Here is a 22115-nt window from a genome sequence, read left to right as displayed (position 1 = left end):
GGAAACGACGAGGAAGAAGATTATATCGATTGTTATATCAGCCCCTTTTCAAAACTCCTTTTCAACGAATCGACACACGTAAAAACAAAGAACAACTGTTGTTTCTGCTTTGATGGACAACTATAATCGCACACGCGCACGCGTATGTATCAGCTGCACAGAGAAACTTTATAATGGTTATGCAGCACGACAGAAACTTCTTGAAATTTAATCCATAACAAATGATAATAGAAAATGTAATTAATATCAAATAATATTATAGATATATTACTAGCTTCACGTTTGTTAATTATTATTAAAATAATACGATGGGACGAGTAAGCGTACAAACGTAAAATTGAATATCCCTTTAATTTTAATAATATTCCATTTTTCCGAGTAATTTCGCAGACATAATTAACAAAACTTTTGTACTCTGATATAATACTATAATACTGAATATTTCGTTTTATCTAATCGCGCTTTATTTAAAAAAAAGAAAAAGAAAAAAAAACAATTTTATCTTCCTTACGTTCATAAGTAATAATTGCAATAATTTCATAACTCTCGTAGTAATCACAAATCTATTTATTATCTTATACGAAAGCTCCTTTTATTCAGACACTTATATATTTAGTTAGTATATGTTAAATGTTTCAATGTTTTCTATGCAAAAGACAGAGAGACAGAGAAACAAAAAGAAAAAGATAGAGAGAACTTTCACGTTCGGTAATAGATCGATTGAATAGAAAATAGGAAGTAACTCGCCAAAGCAACTCGGATAAATCCGTTCTATTGTCTTTTACCTCGTTGTATACTTGTTGCATCGTCGATTACGGAAAAAGACGAGGCGCGATAGAGTCCATAGAAAAGTGTCAATATTTATGACGCACCAGAGAGCGTTCTGTTCGATTCCATTTTCCATTTATATAGTGGTATATCGTATCTATAGATAGATAGATAGATAGAGAGATAGATAGATAGATAGACAGATAGATAGATAGATAGATAGATAGATAGATAGATAGATAGATAGATAGATGGATGGATGGATGGATGGATATACACGTTTAACAAAGATGAATATCAAAAAACCGGATATTCAAAAATTATGAAACTTTGCGGAGACACGTTGTTTTACCTTCGTTTTCAATCTTTTCAAAAAGCAACGAAACGTTATCAAAATTTCAAGTTTTATTTCACTTTTTTTTCCGCTTTATAATTTCCTTCTTGTTTTTTCTTTTTTTTTTCTTTTTCAGTAAAGATATCAAAAAACATTGAAAATTGATTGAAAAGATCGAATAGAGCTTTTTTCTATTTTCCTTTTTTTTATGATGGACAATGTACTACGTTCACTCGTCGGTCATTATTTGCTCTACTTTCTATTTTTCCTTTTTCTTATTCAATGAACTCTTTTCCTGTTTTTTTTTTTTTTGCCTCGAAGTACGTTACTAAAGATCGATCGTGTTTTAGTCGTAATTAAAATCGATTCGATCTTTCTCTTTCATTAAGGCGAGAAAGGTAAATAGAGGACGTATAGAGAGAAAGAGAAAGAGAAAGAAAAAGACAAAGACAGAGAAGAGAGAGAGAGAGAGAGAGAGAGAGAGAGAGAGAGAGATAACGCGTGTTGTCGCGTTCGTATCGTAACTGTGAAAGGAAGATCGATGAAATCATTTTGGAACGATGAGGTTCTGACGTATATACGCATGCACGCAAACATATATATATATACATATATACTTACACATACGAGCATGCGAGCATAGAGATAGATACGTTCTAAGCACGACAAAGCGCGACTGAATAGTGAAATGTCGCTTAATCACTGCCACGCCTCGATTTCCAAGCATTATCGATACGAAGGTGGACACGCTTCGGTGATATACAAATGTCTACGTTTAGGAAGAGAGAGGTAGAGAGAGAGGTAGACACAAAGAGAGAGAGAGAGAGAGAGAGAGAGAGACAGAGACAGAGATAAATAGAGATAGTCATACGTCAAAATTCTCTTGAATCTCAATGAGTATTTCATTCGGTATAACTATACTGTCACTACTGTTGGGTCGATTGAAAAGCTTATGAATATATAAAGAAAAAAATTACGAGATCGTATCGAATGTTCAAACGATTTTTTCTATTTCTTCTATTTCGTTTGTTCGCTTCTTTCTTGTTTCTTTTTTTTTGTTTTGTCAGTGTCGATAAGTACAGTAATAAGGAAAAAAATAAGAAAAGGATGTTAACGACAGAGAATAAATAAAGGAATAAATAAAGGAATTTATTAAATTAATTTAAATGACCGACACACAAAGAAAGAAAGAAAGAGAGAGAGAGAGAGAGAGAAAAAGAAAGGGACGATCCTTCCTATTACGTCACAAACCGGACGACGAAATTATCGTGAGCTTGATTAATCAAAAGGAATTATAACTCGTTTGTCTCTCGACTTAATTAGCCTCGTGTATCCTTGTACTCGTCATCGTTATGGTGAGTAGTACGTGCCACTGATACTTCCTTTCTCCTTCTAACAACATGTCGTTGAATGCAAGTATGAATAGAATAAAAAAAAAGAAAAAACAAGCAGAGAAAAAGAAAGAGAGAAAGAGAGTTGATGATGACGATGATGACGATGATGATGATGATGATGATGAAAAAGTCGAAAGAATACCGCGAGAGAGTTGCTCTATTTCGATGCTTTTCTATCTGTTATCTCTCTCATTTTGCTATTTCTTTTGAAATGCAACATGAAAATCTGGGCGCGGTTCACATTCCATCGTATTATTTTCTCTCTCTTTCTCTGTTGGTAGAAGAGAGCAACGAGGAATCGCAAAGGTATAGAGAAATGCTTTTGAGGAATGTCTCTCTCCTCCGTTGCCTTCCGCTTTACGTAGATAACCTTCCTTGCTTCCCTATTGTGCACCAGAGAGTGGAAGAGAAAGAGAAAGAGAGAGAGATACATATGTACGATACGAAAGTGAACACGCTAGGAGAGAACACGCTCATACAACGTATACTAAACTCGAATCGTCGTCTTTCGCGACACGAAGAAGAAGACGACGACGACGACGACGACGACGACGAAGAAGACGACGACGACGACGACGACGATGGGGACACGATGAGGACGAAAACACATCGAGTCAACGAGATAGATAGAGAGAGAGAGAGAGAGAGAGAGAGAGAAAGAGAGAGAAGAAGAGCTTGTTACTCGAATCGAGAGTACAACACTCGTGTCTCTTTCCTCTCGAGGAAACGAGATCTTTACGAGAGAAATCGAGAAAGAAAGAAAAAATAAAATAAAAAGAAAAAAAAGGAAAAAAAAGAAGGTAGACTTTTAACCTTGTTAAAAACTTGTATTCGAAGATTATCCGAGCTTTTACACGTCAACGTTATTATTGCTTACTGAAATTACTAAATGAAATTGAAAAAAAAAAAAATAGAGAGAAATAGAAATACGAAGCGAGTGTGCGTGTATATATCTTACGTTCTACTTCACTACCCACATTATTATTATTATTATTATTATTATTATTATTATTATTATTATTATTATTAATGATGATAATAATAATAATATTATTATTATTATTATTATTGTTGTTGCTGTTGTTGTTATAGTTGTAAGAGGAGAATGTATAACTCGTGTATATACGCGCACATACAAAATATACTCCCCTAACTCACATTATCTTGAGACCTCGGGTCCCACTACTCTCATTACTTTCCACTCTTTTACACGTCAACTTGTTGTTTACTAAATTCCTAAATCAAATCAAATAAAAAAGATAAAAAATAAAAAGAATAAAAAAAATAGAAAAAAAAAAAGATAGAAACACGAACTATGTGCGTTACGTTTTACTCCAGCACCCACTTTATTATTATTGTTATTACTATTACTATTATTATATTATAAAAAGAGAAAGACTGTAATATGCGTGTGTACTGTGTATGTATACGTACACAAAATATACAGCCTTGATTCCAGATATCTCAGGCCTCACTATACTCTCACCACTCCCATTACTCCCATTACTCCCATTACTCCCATTACTCTCTCCTGACAGAAAACCTTCGTTAATGAATAAGAAATAACTCCGATCGAAATTAATTCAGTTTAAAGAGCATATAATATCTCGACATTAACGCTTTACTTTTTATACATAAAAATATTCACAGAAATTTATGTCAGAAATGTACAAGCATTGCTACGATAATCTTCAGTTTCTCTTGGCGAGCTAAATCTATACGATCTTTAACGATCGAAAAAGAATATTAAACACGAACGTTGAGAAAATTTCAAGGATCAATCGATCATCTAAATTCTTCATGGTTTATTAAAAGTCATACGGGGAAAAAAAATCTAATTGATAATTCGTTACTTTCCTGTCATTTATAAAGAAAAATACGTTCGAACTTACATACTCGTGACCTATTTTCCATTTTCAATAGTTATATACGTAATGTACATACGTACAAACATGTACATACATATGTCAAGATACGCGACAGTGATTTTCAACGTCGAACACTTGGATTCCACTTTGCGAAAGCCGAGACAAAGGTGGTAATTACTTGACAAATGAGTGCCTTCGCGAGAGCGTAAGAGAAGAATGCGAAGAGTGGTTGGAATAATTGTGACACGAAATCAACGGTACAGCGAGTCTATCTCTCTCTATTTCTCTATTTCTCTATTTCTCTATTTCTGTCTCTCTTCTCTCTTTTTCTTTCTATATCTATCTTCCATCTTTCTATTTTTCATAACAAAAAAAAAAAAAGATAAGATACACTAAGCGGAAGAAAGGATCTAAGTATCCTAATCTTATTAAAGTCTTTTCTTCAAAGATTCCTCCTTCGATCCACTGGTTATCTCTTAATTTACATAAGAAGAAAAAGATAAAAAAGAAAACAGAAGAGAACAGGAGAGAAAGAAAGAAACATGATAATAAAATCAACAGCGACAATAAGAAAAACAACAAAGAAGAAAACAATAAACAAACGTAAAGGAGTAAAATCATTAATGATTCTTCTTCGTTGGTAAGAACCGAGGACTCTCTTCCACTGTCTCTGCGAAAACTTTTTCTCTTTTATTTATATTCGTCGAGAGTAAGAGATAAGAAAAGAAAAGAACAGAATAGAATAGAATAGAATAGAATAAAATAAAAAATAAAAGAAAAGGAAAAAGAAATGAAAGAAAAGAAGAAACTCCATAAGAGTCTCTCTCTCTCTCTCTCTCTCTCTCTCTCTCTCTCTCTCTCTCTCTGTCTGTCTGTCTGTCTCTCTCTTTTTCTCTCTCACTGTCTCTCTCTCGCTTGGGGCGATATTCACGCGATGCTATCTTTTCTCGGAAGCAAAATAGCTCCGACGCACGGGTTTTAAAATAAATCTCACCTTCTTACGAGAGCGACCATATACATTTACATACATATAGATGTACGTATGTATATTATATATATAATGTGTGTGTGTTTGTGTATGCGTTGTGTGTAAAGAGAAAGACAGACAGAAGAGAAAGAGAGAAAGAGAGAGATAGAAAGAGAAAGGGTGGGCGTACGGAGGAGGAAGAATCGTGGCGTCTACAATGGAAGGAGAAAATGAAGTAACGACGTTGAGAGTAACGAGAGAGATCGTCGAGACAACGAGCTGGCTCGCTAATTGGACGGTTGACGAATTATTCGAACGTTGGGTTACAAGCGCATTTCGCAGCCGAGAGAGTGACGAGCGAGCCTTCGTCAGCTGCGAAACGATTTGCGAAAATTTATTCTCGCGATTGTACCTCCATCCACACACACACACACACACGCGCGCGCACGCACGCACTTTCTCGCTTCTTATCTCTTTGCTCTTTCTTTCATTTCTTATCGCAAAAACGAAAAAAAGAAAAGAAAAGTTAATAAGATGCATTAAAAAAAAGAAAAAGGTAAAAAGATGGAAAGAAAAAAGAAAAAGAGAAAGGAAGGAAAACCGGAGAATATTCCATTTCCATTTACAAAAAAAAAAGAAAAAGAAAAAGAAAAAGAAAAAGAGGAAGAAAAAAAAGATGTCGACGACCGAAATCATCGTCGATCTCAAAGAAAACTAACAAAAGGGTAATAGGCAAAACGGCGTTTTAATTAGAACGGACGCTTAATTATACCAAAATCGCCGGTATTACCCCTGCCGTCAGAGAAAATTTCAGGCCCGTTATTCGTGACGCCATTCGGCCGCTCACCATCCTTCTTCCCTACCGGCCACCCTTTTTGCTTTAACGGAAAAGGGCTGAAGGAGGTCGAGGAGTTCACTCGGCAAGCCCCCAAGACACGAATCGAGTTCGCTTCGACGCTCTTCGTGTCCCTTCCTTCCTTACTTCACCATTCTCTCTCTCTTTTTACTACTACTATTACTATTACTACTACTACTATTGCTGCTGCTACCAACCCTTATTTCTTTACCTCGACTCCAGAGTTTTCCCTCTTTCACCGTGAAATCTTACCCCGGTTCTATACCCTCCATCTTTCTCATCTAGCCACGAACTCTAACTCTCCCTTTCTCTCTCCCTCTTTACCACTAAACTTTCCACTCGAATATTCCTTCTATCTCTATCTCCCTCTTTCTTTGTCATTGTCGTATCTCACTCTGTACTTCTTCCATTCTCCAAGACTTCCACCACCACCTTCTCACTCGCTAGAAAACTTTTCCCCTCTATCTCTTTCTCTCTTTTTGTTTTCTTTCTTTTTTTCTCTTTCGATCTGTTTTTTTTCTTTCGACCTCACTCTCGACACGAACATACACACACTCATTCACTCACATACATACAGATGCATAAATGATGCCACCAGTCTTTTTCTTTTTCTTTTCTTTTCTTCTTTTTTTTTTTTAAGCATTCTAACCCTTCTTCTTTACGAATCATACACGTATACTTGTAAGAAAAAAGAAACAGAGAGAGAAAGGAAAAGAGAGAAAGAGAGACATGAAACGAGCTCACGCACGCACGCGTGTACGCGGCCAAGGGCGTGGCGCGTCCAAGGGCGTGTTGAAACGCAACCCGGAAGACGACTCTTTTCTTCGGTTCAAGAAGAGAAGAGAAGAAAAGAGAAGAGAACAGAACAGAAAAGAAAAGAAGAGAAGAAAAGAAAAAAAGAGAAGAGAAGAGGGTTGTCCAGTGAGGGATGAGAAACGACTAGATCGAAAGGGCGGATGGGTTTTACTTCGACTCCGGAGATATCCTCTCGTGAATCCCGACAGAAGGGATAACTGTTGCTCCCTCGTTTTTCTTCCTATTTAATTCCGCTCAAAGAAATTTTTCTATTTCTCACTTTCGTCTAATATAATCCCTGTCAAAACTTATAAAAGAAAGAAACAAAGAAGTAAGAAAAGAAAATAATAATAACGATAATGATGATGATAATGACGACGACGACGACGACGACGACGACGACGATGATGATGATGATGATTATTAAACAATATACATATAGAAAATATTTAACTTCAAACGTAAAACACTACGATAAAAATCCATTTTTACACGTCACATTCATCATACCTGTACTTTATATTTTCACACACCGTTTATATTCGGTAAAAGGGGAGAAAAAAAAAGAAAAAAAAAATTGATAAGAGATAGGATTCAAAGTGACCGATACGAATCCAACAACTCTCTTCTCTATTTAACCTCTTTTCCCATCGTCGCATTTTATTTAGAGACAAAGAGAAAAAGAGCAAAGAGAAAGAGAGAGGGAGAGAGTGAAAAAAAAAAGATATGATCGAACGGAGATCAAAGATACCAAAAGAAAAGGCCGCACCGTCGGAGAGATCGAGACAGTGCTTTCTCCCCTCCCCTTTACCCACCCCTCTTGGATGCAGCCGATCGGAATTGCGGTTCAACGGGGAAGGCCAAATTGCATGGACGAGCTGTGGGAGCGCGATCGTGAGTGGAATATCGTGTATCGAGTATCGAGACTCGATATTCGATGAAGCCGAAAGGGTTCGATAATAAGAGCCGTACCTGAATCGCTATACGCGCCTTCTTAACGCGAGCCGATCGATTTGTTTTTAACGCTCTCTCTCTCTCTCTCTCTCTGTCTCTTTCTCTCTCTCTCGCACACGCACGCACATATATACACACATACATTTTCCCTCTCTTCCCTACTCATGAAGAAACATCAGAGAAAAAAGAAAAAAACGACGAACTTGGACCTGAGAGAAAGAGAGAAAGAAAACTCGAATCAGGCAAACAAAAACTACGGGAAATTATCCTTGATCCGCGATAACCGAATGAAAAGATAAAAACGATTCAAACGAAACACCCCGTTAAAATATTATTAAACTCAATGGACGGATAATTGGATCGGCGAGCATATAAATTATTGGAATAAAAATATCATAAAGAAATAATTTTTACTTTCGATTAAATAACGATCGAACGAGAACATTGATATCAAATTTACAGGATCTTGCCTGTATAATTATACACGGCGTACCCGATAATTTTCTACTTTCCTACCTAAGAAATGAGATTTCAAATGAACATTTTCGAGATAAGAGACGAAATACGAATACTGGTGATATGAGATTATTTATATTGTCGATCATTATTACTGGCAAATATGTACTAATTGCAACTATATTTCATTTTATTCATAGATTTTCTAGAAAAAAAAGAAGAAAGAAAGAAAAAAATAGATATCAATTCTTTGCGGGTGTATATACCCGAGGCTAGACAAAACCAACTTTCTCGGATATATATATATATATATATATATATTTTTTATTCGATCATGCTCATATCTTTTTCTTTTCGTTTGCCGGAAATTAAATATTAATGAATAAAATTGAATGATATAAATTTGATTTATTAATTTTAATAGATCGAAGAAATAATTCAAATTCAATTTAAATGTTAGGTAATCATACAACAGAAATATATTGTAAAATTGATCAAAACCGCGACTAAAGATACAGCGTTAAAAATGAAACATCGCAAACAATATTCCATTAAAATATCACATCAGATTCTTTTATGAACCCCTATGGTATTGTGTAATACGGAATAGAATGAAATATTCAATGTCGAAGAAACGAGCAAAAGCAAACAAAACAAAAACGGGGAGAGATAGACAGAGAAAGAGAGAAAAAAGGAAAACGGAAAAATAACGTAAAAGAAATAAAATCCGCATGAAAATTGAAACACGTGGGAAGAAAAAAAGAAGAACATAAAAAAACAATGTGCTCGTTGTCGTAAAATCGACGCAAGAAATACGAGAGAAGTCTATCGAATGAAAGGTTAAATCTTCAAAACGGCATATACATATTTTATCTATCTCTTTCTCTCTCTCTTTCTCTTTCTTTTTCTTTTTGGCCTTCCAACGGAACATCGTCATCAACGTCGGCCATTATGATCGTGAAGTCGAAGTGCTTCTACGCTCGTTTCCTCTTACAATCCTACTCGCGGATCTCTCTCTCTTTCTCTTTCTTTTTTTCTCTTTATCTCTCTCTCTCTCTCTCTCTCTCTCTCTCTCTCTCTCTCTCTCTCTCTATCTCTTGTATCTATCTCTCTCTATCTATCCTCTTCCTCTTCCTCCTGCTCCTCTTCTTCATCCTCCTCTCGTCAGTTCCTCCGTGCGTTTCAACGAACGCGCCGTATAATCGACGACGCGTGAAAAGGGCTGAAAGTAAGCGGTAACGGAGAAGAAAAAGGGCTTCGAAGTCGGGTTCTTCGAGTTGGCAGATACGGTTTGGCTTGTGAAAATACGACGACGAGAAAAGAAGTGAAACCGAGAGAAGATCTGCTTTCCAGTTGAACGGACGCAACATTTTCATTCTTCTGCCACTACGTAAACCTTTTTTCTATCTTTATCTTTCTTTTTAACGAGAGAAAAGGAGAGAGAGAGTATAAAAGAGAGACATCGATCGATTGGTCGACGTCTTATTTTAATCCCAAAACATCCTCCAAGAACCATTTCGCTTATTATAAAACATTTTCTCTTGACTCATTTCTATTTGTTCGAATGAACAACAAGATCTTTCTTATTATGAATAATATTACGGATAAAAATCAAGGTTATACACATATATATATATATATATATATATATATATATAATTATAAGATAAGAATTCTCGACCTTTTCATTTTCGAACTCGGTTTTATAAGAATGTGAAAGTGACAGAAAAAGGAGAAAAGAGTAGAGGAAAATAAGAGGGGAAAAATGGAGCGAAGAGAAGAAAAGAAGAAAGACAGAAAGAAAGGAAAAAAAGAAAAAAGGGAAGAAAAAGAAAAAGAAAAAGAAAAAGAAAATGAAGAAAGAAAGAACTCGAAGAGGAAAGCAGAATGTATAAAGAAAAGAGAAAAGAGAGAAAGAAAGAGAGAGAAAGAGAGAGAGCGCGTTACGGAAGTCTGGAAAGACGAAAGACGACAAACGGCGTCGTCACCGGCGACTACGACGACGACGACAACGACGACGACTACTATTACTACTACTAGTACTATTACTAATACTACTACTGCTACCTACTACTACTACTACTACTACTATTACTACTACACAACGACGACGACGACGACGACGACGACGAAGTCGGCGACGCTCGTGTTTGTCCGTGTATTCATCCGTGTACTCCTGAGGGCGGAGACCGCAGAGTATTGATTTCACCCCCTTTGCCCGGCCACCCCTGCCTCACGCCGCGGTGTCAGCACCCACCCTCCCTCTCATCCCTCTTTCCAAGTCCTCTTGCCCCTCTAACAGCGCTCGTAGCGGCGTCGCCACCGTGCTGCTGCTGCTACTGCTGCTGCTGCTGCTGCTGAAGCCACCACCCTCGCTTTACCATCTCTCTCTATCTCTCTCTCTTTCTCTCTTTCACTATCCATCTATCTCTATCTCTATCTTTCTCTCTCAAAATCCCAATTTTACTCAAAGCAGCCGCGCGTCGCTGACAACGCGAGACCATCCTCTCTCTCTCTCTCTTTCTCTCTCACATGTTCGTTGATACACACTAACATAGACACCACTACGAATACGTTGAGAGATATCTTCTCTCCCCTCTTCCTCTCTTTCTCTTCATCCATCTTTCTCACTCTTTCTCCATCCTCCCGGGTGGACCAATCAAGCCTGCCAGAGTCCAATCCTGCGAAAAGCTGGCCGGGATACCAGAAAGAGAGAGAAAGAGAGAAAGAGAGAAAGAGAGAGAGAGAGAAAGAGAGAGAGAGAGAGAACAAAATGGAGGTACGAGAAACGCGATGAAAACAAGCGTTCGCGGCCTTTCACTGCGAACCTTCTCTCTCTTTCTCTCTTTCTCTCGCTCTCGTTATCTCTATCTCTTGATGCTTATCTTTAACCACCTATCAAGCATGCTCTACAGAATGGATCTTTCTTCTTCTTGTTCTTCTCGTTCTTTTTCTTGTTCTTTTTCCCCTTCGTTGTAGGTTCCCCGTCGTTTCTATTCGCTCGATGGAGAGCTCCTCTCGAATGCATCTATACGAATAATTTTCTACCGTAGTGTTCCTCCTCTCGAATACATCTACACGAATAATTTCCCTCCCTATATATACCAATCCCTTTCCATCACAAAGAGACATGCGATAACTTAAGAGATAATAATCCTTGTCTATGAATGTATTTATGTAAGTACTTGATTACTTCGCACGGTTCGTTGGTGCGTGACAAATCAGTAATTTCCTAGTAATTCGCTCGCGTTGCGATCTTAGACGACGCGTACTTACATTTTATATATATATATATAAAATTTCTCTCTCTTTAGAAGTACATCGTCGTGATAAGGAAGATAGGAAGAAAGATAGGAAGGAAGGAAGGAAGGAAATTCTCCGAGCGGAAAGTAATTTTAGGAGGTAGTCGTTTGTCGCGAGGACGAGAGAAACTCTCTACCAGTGACTCTTCTCTCTCCTTCCTGTTCTTCCAACTGTAACGAGGACGATATCATAAGGAACGTCTAAATAAATCTTTCCTTCTCTCTTTTCCCCTCAACCCATCCACTTCACTGCTTCTATTTGACGTAACATAAGATAGATAATGTCAAAAGTAACTCGACAACGAATTTTCTTTTCCTTCCTTTCTCTTCTTCCCTTCTTTTAGGTCTTTCGTTTTTCCCGTTCCAACGAGAAAATTTCTTTTTTATTTCACGTCGAAAAATAAATAGAAACGACACGGTAAGAAAGAGGAAAGGAGAAGGAGAAGGGAAAAAAGAAAATAAACAAGGAACAAAAATGCTAGTACCAATGAAAAGGGTAGAAAACGTAAACGAGCATCATTGTAATCCATTGAGACCCTCTTTTATATATGCGTACGTATATGCAGAGTGTCAAATGGTTTTACAGAAATGTCGTTGTACGTCGAGCGTTTATTATGAAATTATCAAAAATGTGGACGAGGGGAGAATTAAAAAAATAAAAAAAAAGAAAGAAAGAAAAATGAAAAAAGAGAAAAAGGAAACAAGGATAATAAAAAAAAAGGGGTACGAAAGCGAGAGAGCGGAGAATAGGTGTTGAAATAATTCAACAAAAAATAACGAAGGAAAGAAAGAGAAACGAGAGAAACAGAGAGAAAGAGAGGAGGATGAAATAATGGAAGCGTTGCAAAATGTAAATAAACGCGATGGTATCGACGAACGTCGAAACAGTGTACGTAGAACGTACGTATATCCATTATATAGACTTCACGTATATTCGTATGATGAAACTGTGTACAAAAGGGGGTGGATTATTTCCCCTGAAGCAAAAGAGAGGGAGAGAGACAGAGAGAGACAGAGAGAGTCAGCTTTGGTAGGTTGCACGTCGGGTGGCATGAGAGATCCACCCTCCATGTACCGAGTCTGGTTTCACCCTCGTTCCACCCCCTTAGCGAACGTCGATAAACGTCAATTCGCAGTCTGGGGTGCGATCAAAAATATTTGCCAAACGACGCGTCGTGCGACCGAAGCAAATCCCTGGCCTTTGCTGCAAGTTGATCTTCCTCTTTTCCTATCTAAATATATATATATGTATTTATGTGTGTATGTATGTATATACATATACGTACAGAGAGTACATACCTACGAAACATACATATATGTATGTATGTGTACGTACGTACGTACGTATGTATGCATTTGTTCGATGTGAATTCGATGATCGGAAACCGCGAATCAGCTGTTATGGGCACGAAATGAATGAAAAAGAATAGAAAGAGAAAGAGAAAGAGAGAGAGAGAGAGAAACAGATTCCATCTTTTTCTCATCTCATCATCGCATAGAAAGATTTTCAGAAGATCGAAGTGCTTATCGATCCGAACTCTCACATTTTATTATCTATGCAATCACAATCGCGTTTCTGATGCACATAAAACATGGAATTTAAAGAATTTTATCTTAGATCGCTCGATAATACAGGATATATACATATATATATATATATATACATATATAAATCTTGTTAGAGTTAACAAATCGATGGCTTTAGAAAAAAACAGAGAAATCTTGAAAATGTAAAGTATTATGTACGTAGCTAGGTAAGCTTAAAAAAGAAAAAAGAGAAAAAAAGAAAGAAAGGTCTTTAGTTGAAACGCGATTAGAGTGTTGTTTCGTGCGACTCGTATTATTCCTAGACGGTCATCGATCCAATTAGGTTTGCTTTGACTTGGAGAATACTGCTTTAGACTCGTCTCTCTCTCTCTCTCTCTCCTTCCCTCATACACACACAAACACACACACACACACCCTCTTTCTTTCTCTTTCTCTTTAAAAGGAACTCTCGACAGCTGGAATCCAGGACTATACACGTTGTTCCTCGCGTGGAAACGCACGTGCGCTGCACGGACTAATGCTAATGAGCGTAGACTCGTCTCGTAATTGACTGAGAAGTGCGAGCACGCACAGTCTATAATACCCCCACCCACCCCCTCTAACCACCGTTCCTTTTCTTACATACAACATTCCCCCCTCTATCCCTCTCATTCCACTATCCAACTCCCCATTCCAACGTTTACCGTATACGATCTAGATCACCACGTCCCTTTCTACGTGTTGATCGTCCGATCGTCGATCCACGTCCGATTGACATTGATCCACGTTCAATTATTTTTGTTTCTTTTTCTAACTTCTTCGATCTTCTCTTTCACGATTTACCGTTTACCTTTGGTTCTCTCTTTCTCTATCTTTCTCTCTCTTTCGATTTTTTACGAGAGTTTATTCGAGAATTGATCGATATGATTGAATGAAAAAAGAGCTTCGAGAGATAGACTTGCTTTTTTCTTTTTCTCTCCTTCTTTTTTTATTCCCCTTGAAGACGAGTATGCAGAAATGCGAACGAGAAAGGACGTAAACTTCCATCTTCGTCTTATTTTTTTATTAGACGACGAGAAAAACGAGATAGCAGAACGAGTTAACTTCCATCGTGGTTTTACGATTTAAAGAGGAATCTATTGGTTCCATGTCGTAGGAACCTTGACGTTAGATTTCTCTTTAACAAATAACTACGATCGTTAGATATCGCTAACGTTATCTCGAAACGATAATTGATCATTGATTCGATGGATAATACGTATATAAAAGGTGTCCCAAAATAAGTTGGAAATATTTTAAGTTACTTCGGTATGTATCTAAATAATAAAAGCAAGAAATAATTTTTCTCCTTGCCGTCCATATTTAACTTTGTTCGTCGAGTTATAGAGAGAATTTTCGAATTATACATTCAATTAATTAATATCGAATAAAATTTCTAATTAATTCAAATCGATTTCGAATTGGACACGAAGAGATAAGACGTTATGCTGACGTATTATTGAAATACGAGAGACAAGTGTTTGTACAAACCTAATTTCTTTTTTCATTGATTAAATGTGCCTGTCGAATTAAATCCAACTAAAGTATTTCCGATTTATTCTTTTTGAGACAGCCTGTAAAAACAGACTGAAGCACGAAGAAGACAAACAGAAATACCAGAGACACGTCGTACGTTTTTTTAGATTTAGACGTACGTAGTCGTAGATTTTACGAAGGGACATTCGACGCGAAAGATATCGCGTTTCAGCGATCGAAAGAAACTCTATCGTGGTTAGGATTCCACCCACATCAGGAACGATCCGTCACGAAACAGTCTTCGAACAAAGGGCCATTGTATTTGGAACGACTAGCTATCAAAATTCGATAACGGCCAATCGACGATATATTTTCACTCGACATATATATATATACATATACAAATATATACATATATGTGTGTGTATATATATATATATCGAAGACTCGTGTATATGTACATATATGTATATGCAAACATACACAGATAAGACTAAAGTTACGATAAAAGATGACAACAAAATCCAATCGTTTTATCACGGACGACGTGTAACGCGGTCACACAACGCAACACGTACGACGACCTTACAATCGGTTCGTTCCCACACGCTCAAACACACAAACACACACACACAGAGAGAGAGAGAGAGAGAGAAAGAGTGACACACGTGTACGCGTTTACGCGTGGTGTACGTGTGGTACGAGTGTTTTTTTACATGCTACTACTCTAACGGATATACGCGAGAAACGCGAGATCGGAAGGTGAGGAGAGAGAGAGAGAGAGAGAGAGAGAGAACGAGTCGATGTATGCCAAGGTGACCGAAGCCTTCGTCGATCTTTGTCAGAAAAAAGGAAAAAGAAAAAAGGAGAAAAAGAGAAGAAGGAGAAGAAGAAAAAAAAGGAAGAAAATATTCTCCTCGTTGATTTTATTTTTTATTTCTTAGAAATATTTCTTACTGCGATTTCTGAATCTCCAAGGTTTAGTTCCATTGCTTGGAAAGGATAACTATCTCTGTCTTTATCTTTGTCTTTCTCTCTTTCTCTCTGTCTGTCTCGTCCTACTCGGGATAAAGAGCGTTCCAAGTGAAAAATTCGTGTTGGCCTAGTGTCGAAGCTCAACCGGCTCGGCGCGTGCGGCCGAGCGTAAAATCGGATAACGTTAGAGACCTTTTCGAGGGGAAATAATGCACGGCTTTTGACGGACGGATCAAGAAACGATATGTAGCAGGATTTACGAGAGCTTTCTGAAAAGTGAAAGAGGGAGAGAGAGAAAGAGAGGGGGCAGAGAAAGATAAAGATAGAGAGAGAGAGAGAGAGAGAGAGAGGTGAGAGAAGAGGAGGGAGCGTGAGTTCGGTCCCTCGATGCACGTCAAACAAAAATAAATGAAAAAAAGGAGAAGAAGAAAAAAATGTCGACGGAAAGGACGTTGTCAAAGTTTTCAAATCAACGAGTGGAATTCTCCTGCTCCTTCCATAGAATGTTTCTAATAAAATGATTTCGAGGAACAAAGCGCCGATTAAAACGGCTTTCGTTGAACGGTAGGCAGTGGTTGGTAGGAGTAGTAACAGTAGCAGCAGCAGTAGTAGCAATAATAGTAGTGGGTACGTAGGTAGTAGTAGTAGTAGTAGCAGTAGTAGTAGCAGTAGTAGCAGTAGTAGCAGTAGTAGTAGTAGCAGTAGTAGTAGTAGTAGTAGTAGCAGTAGTAGTAGTAGTAGAAGTAGTAGTAGCAGTAGTAGCGGTAGTAGTAACAGCAACGGCAGTAGTAGCAGCAGCGGTAACACGCGAGAGGTAAATGAAAAGCCGGCTGTGCGGCTGATTCATTACATCATCCGTGTTTCCCGTGGACTAATTAACATCGTCGTTGTATTCGAGAAATCCAACCCGATTGCGTGGACTCTCTCGCATAGTCGGTCGAGAACGCACGTGAAAACGATAAAATGTCTGAGATATGGCTAAAGGAGAAATAACTGTATGTTCAGTGTTGGCGACGTTCGACGTTGGAAACGCACGAGTTTTGAATGAAAAAGAGGTATAGATGGTCTAGGTGTCGGTAGAGGCTGTCGAAGTAACCGGAAAGGCTGTTTTACCTTTGGTTCCGAATTGGACGTCTTCATCTTCTTGGCCGGAGGAGGACTAGCCGCAGTGTCCATGGCCTCCTCGGCCGGCGTAGTGAGGGGTGGTCCCGGTACGGAGGCCACCTTGGTCTGTTCCGGCTTGGCCGGGGCCCCGGCTGCCGTTGCGCTGGCCGGACTCGGCGGAGGACAGGGCGCCGCGGCGCTAGTCGCCGGTGGCCCGGCTCCTTGCGAGACAGAAAAGCCGGTCCTTGAGCTAGGCGGTGGTCCCTGAGTCTGTTGAGGCGCCGTCGCTGCCGGCGTCGGTCCCTGCGACTGGGTTGCCTGTCCCGCCGAGTTCTGACTCTGAGGTGCCGGCGGCCTCGCCGTTCCGTTCATCTCCGGTTTCGATTGTTGGGGCGCGTGATTGTTCTGGGGCTTCTCGTGCTTGTCACGAGCCTTTTCACGGCGATGTCCGCTCGAGCCGCGCTTCGAGCCCGCCGTCGAGGACTGCGCATTTCCCGTCCCGGTCGCCGAGGCCGGCGAATGGCTGGGTTTAGATTTGTTCGAGGAAGACGATTGTCCGGTGGCACCGGCTTGACCGGCCGTGGTACCGCTACCACCGCCGCCGGCACCACCGGCACCACTACCACCACTACCACCACTACCAGCACCACTTCCACCACCGGCACCACCACCACCACTACCACCACCCGCACCGCTGACACACTCCGAATTTTGAGAGTTTTGCCCGACGGAGGCCGAAGACGAGCCCGACGTCGCCGAACCCGACGTGGAGCTCGACGATTGGGACGATCCGTTGTTGCTCTCCTGGGAGGAGGCCGTACCGTTGATCTCGTTCGACTTAACGATCTCGTGCTTGGCCTCGCTGCTCTTCGTGCCGGGCTTCGTACGCTTGATCTTCATCTTGAGGCCCTTGTCGACGGTCGCCGAATGTTCAACGGCCATCTTGCCGGGATTTCCGGCGTTACCGTGTACCACGGCGTTTACCGCGCCCACTACCGTCGCGGACCCTTGCTTTCCTCCCGTAACTAGCTGCTGCACCTGCGAAGAGGTCGAACCGTTGCTCGTCTGATTGTTACCAGTACCGTTGTTACCGCCGATGACGATCGGCCCGTTCGCCGTAGGTCCGTTGCCACCTGCGCCTAAGCTACAGGGGCTTTGGGCTCGGCCGTTTCCCGAATTACCGACGACGCAACCACCACCGGCACCACCGGACGAGGAAGAGTTCGAAGAGGAGGAGGACGACGACGAGGACGAGCCTGAGGAGGACGACGACGAGGACGACGAGACGTTAGACGAGTTCGACGAATTCGAATTGGACGATAACGAGGACGATGACTGATTAACCGCGTTCGATACTACGCCGGACGATACGACCCCGGATACCGAGTTGGACGAGTTAGACGAGTTCAAAGCGGACGCTGAGTTTTGAAGATGATGATGATTCGGATTATTCGTGGCCGATGCTGCCGAGGCAGGCGTAGAAGCCATGCCTGTCCCCGAGGAGCTCAGTTTCTCGTCCCTCGTCTTCTCAATGTCCGCATCAAGATCGATTATGAGATCTCCTATGCCAATGTCCCATTCGTTGTCGTCGTACTCGAAGTTGTTGGTCGCATTAGTCGCGGCCGGATCCAGCTCACCGGCGTTAGCAGCCACCGTGCTTGTTTTAGCCTCGCGCTGCTGGCACGCACTGCTAGACGACAACGACGACGACGACGACGAGGAAGAGGAGGAGGAGGAGGAGGAGGAGGATACAGAAGAGGAGGATGAACCAGACGAAGAAGAGATAGAGGAGATAGAGGACGATGTCGGCGGGGTTACCGCAGCTCCTGACTTGTCTCGACCTTGATGATGATGATGATGATGGTGATGGTGATGATGATGATGATGGTGGTGATGCCGATGATGATCTCTCCCGACCGTGTTACGTTCTTGCCTTCTCTGACTACCACCGTTGTTGTTATTGTTGTTATTGCTATTACTTCCTATGCTGCTGCTGCTGCTGCTGCTGCTGCTACTACTACCGCTTCCGCTGCTGTTGTTGCCGCCACCGCTACTACTACTACTACTACCACCACCGCTGTTGCTGCCACTGATGTTGCTGCTGCTAAGGCTGCCGTTGTTGCCGTTGATGTTGCCACCGTTGCTGCTACTAACGTTGCTGCTGTGGTTGTTGTTGTTGATGCTGCCGTTACTACTAGCACCACCACCACCGATACACGGGGATGGTCCTTTGCGGTTAACGTTAGGGAGGCGACCGCCTAGTGGCGTGGTCGCCATGCCCTTGGAAACGTTTCCCCGGCACCCGCCAGCCTGATCACCGACTGCCCGCCTTTTCTCACGGATCCCGAGTAATGGCAGCGCGAGCGACACGCGTTCGTTTTACCCCGACCACCGCCCGCGAGACGCGCCTCGTCCATCGAACACATCACTTACCCCGCGGCTACTCCTTCGGTGTTCTCGATATCCAAACAAGACCCGCGCGCGCACTTCTCTCTCTCCCTCTCTCCCTCCCTCTCTCTCTCTCTCGCTCTCTCTTTCTTTTTTTCTCTCTTTCTCTCTACACAATGGCAACTCTTTCTCTCTTTTTTTTTTTGCGCAAAAACACCTTTTTACACACCTCCTTCTCTTCTTACTCTCCCTCTTGTGATTCCGTTGATATATATATATATTCGAATTTATATACTACATATATCCTGGATAATCCCAAACCTTTTTAGATCCAACGTATAGACTCCTTTGCACCATCGACACATATAACACTGATGATTACGCCCTCACGGGGCCACGAACACGGGGTCACCACCTATCACGACACATCACCGACACAAACTCGACGAATCTTATTTCGAATTCCTTTTCTCTCTACGATGTTATCCGATAACTCCAGAGATCTCTGGGAGCCTCGCCAAGATCGCTCGAGATCCCAGCCTCTCCTTTTACTTCCTTTTTTTCTTCCTTCCTTCCGTCCTTCCTGCCTTCCTGCCTTCCTTCCTTCCTTCTTAGATTCACAACAGTCGATCCATTTTTTTAGTCCGGTCACGCGATTTCTCTACGATCTTTCTTCCATGCCAAGTTAAACCACGTTTCGTAGTACGTCGAATCTGTAACAAGATGAAGAAACGAACTTCGTCATAACTTGGAAACTTTGTTTGTAAAAGCAAGATTATCGGGTAAACAAGTATTATGCTCGTAACGTTTGATGCTTTATCAGTGAACCACGTATTAACTTCGAAAGACATCCTTTGTAGTTATATCGCGATCATAAACAACGTTGCCTTCGAGATAAAGTCGCGGATGGGGCTTTTGGGTGACGGCCAATAATCAACGAGCACGTCGTTTAGTAGTATTCGAGAACGAGAGAGAGAGATAGATAGATAGATAGAGAGAGAAAGAGAGAGTCAAAAGAGTATATGTACGCGTACAGTAAAGTAGCTTGTTAGCCGTGGATTCGATATAATTACGTGTTTAGAAAGCAACCCTTCTACTATCTCCTATTTCCCTTTATTTTTCTCTCTTTCTCTCTCTATCTCTATCTTTCTCTCCCTACCTCTTCTTCCTCGTCTACAAATTGGTATTCCCACTTAGAGAGGAATTCGTGTCAGGGAACGATTAATTTTACCGGCGGCATTTTGGCCACCGTCCAAACGTTCGTTCGGCATCGGAGACGGCTGGCCGCGCGAGAAAGACCAACCCCCCCTACCACCACTACCACCACCATCACCACTACCACCCAAACCATCTCCATCAGCATCCTCTCTTCCTTTCCTTCTATCCCCTCAACCGCGAGAACCCAACCTCCACCCTCCTCCCATCGTTCTCTCGCGGTTATATACACGCTAACTACTGACCATCGATCAGCTGTCCAACAGTCCGCCTGTATTCTCTTCTCTCTCTCACTCTCTCTTTACTAATTTATGTGGACGTTAACCGGTCGACGGTTTACCGTTAAACACTACTCTATTCAACGACCAAGATGATGTTCTCTTCCTTTGGGAGACTCTCTACCAACCCCTGCTATTGTTTCGGAAGTAGCTTTGAATTTACCCTTTTAGAATCCGATGTTATCCCATCTGACACTTGAAATTCATTGGTGCAAGGAATTTCGATAGAACTGATTCTAGTTAATCAATGTCAAAGACAATTTTCGTCCAATCAAAGTTTCGTCGTCATTCATGTCTTTTTTTTCTCTCTTTTTCTTTCTTTTTTACAAGCGACAGAGATACGTCGTCCCCGACTAAATAGAAACATTCGAATTGGTTCGAGATGCTCAATGGAATTAGCACGACAATCGTTCGCTCGATCGGTGAAAAGGTCATCGAGGACGCAATCCAGCAGGTTGTCCTTCGCTATCGGTAGAGCGATTCCATGAATGGAGATCGACGACATGCCTGAGAGAACAATTGGTAAACCCAAACTATTTGCTCCTGTTCCACACCACTCGCTTCCGGTAAACCCCGATCGTAATGACATCAATGAAGTCTATTGCCACCCGTTGAGATAGAGTTTACTCCGATTCGATTGGTACAACGTTGACCCATGGATTCTCCGTTAAGACCCGATACGACGATAAGGACGTTCGCAAACATATTTCGATCGGTATGATCATCCCACGCAAAATGGTTTAAACACACTATTGCTTCTCAGCACCGGTGCCAGATTTCGATCGTCCTATTTTTGATGCTCTTTAAGTTACATATCTATTATATTCGTAAATACGAACGGATAAAAATAATTCTTTTATCGTTAATAAGTTTATTTCGTTTCACGAGGATAAATCGAAAGGCGAGAAAATCAGTGGATAATAACGACTAATAAAATCTTTGAAGAAATCATTTCGACCAGTATTATGAATTAAATAAATTAATAAATTAATTGTTTTCTCTATCGACTGACGCATTGAAATCGATTTTTGATCGTCGTCTAGAATCATCGAGTCTTCCTCTGTACTCGTCTTATCGTTTTAAAATATCAGCTGAGAGGGGGAATTAAAAAAAGAAATGAATTGTACTATCTCGCCACGTCATCAAAATCTATTTAGTATGGGACCCTAATGGATTTCACAAGTTCTCCGATTACGTTCTCAGATAGGATACGTTTCGTGGTTCGATCGTATGACTCACGTATCCGTAACTCTCTAGCAAACTGAAAAAATATAAACGTAACTCGATCTACTTCGACGTTTGACGAGATCTCGTGGCGTTACCCAGGAAAAGACGTTTAATCGCAATAGTGTTGTATCAAGCTTATCTTACGACCAAGAGAAAGAGAGAAATAGATATATAGAAAACTATAGGTATTAG

At 40.6% G+C, this 22115-nt stretch overlaps 1 protein-coding gene across 10 annotated transcripts in view; it reads right to left on the bottom strand.

Moving 5' to 3' along the window:
- LOC127064921 (zinc finger protein 608-like) overlaps nt 1-22115 on the bottom strand; it is a 180207-nt gene that overhangs the window by 37454 nt on the left and 120638 nt on the right. For 7 of the 10 annotated variants that reach the window (XM_050996587.1, XM_050996590.1, XM_050996584.1 and 4 more), the window contains one exon: nt 16825-19916. In XM_050996587.1, coding sequence (XP_050852544.1) covers nt 16825-19092 — 2268 coding nt within the window. In that variant the 5' untranslated portion in view covers nt 19093-19916. Of the gene's footprint in view, nt 1-16824; nt 19917-22115 lie in introns of those variants that run through there. The other 3 variants (XM_050996591.1, XM_050996593.1, XM_050996592.1) reach the window with 3 other exon arrangements.

This window comes from Vespula vulgaris, chromosome 7 (genome assembly GCF_905475345.1).
Source record: "Vespula vulgaris chromosome 7, iyVesVulg1.1, whole genome shotgun sequence".
Lineage (NCBI taxonomy): Eukaryota > Metazoa > Arthropoda > Insecta > Hymenoptera > Vespidae > Vespula > Vespula vulgaris.
The sequence above is the reverse complement of the archived record's forward strand: the minus strand, read 5'-3'. Positions and strand labels throughout refer to the sequence as shown.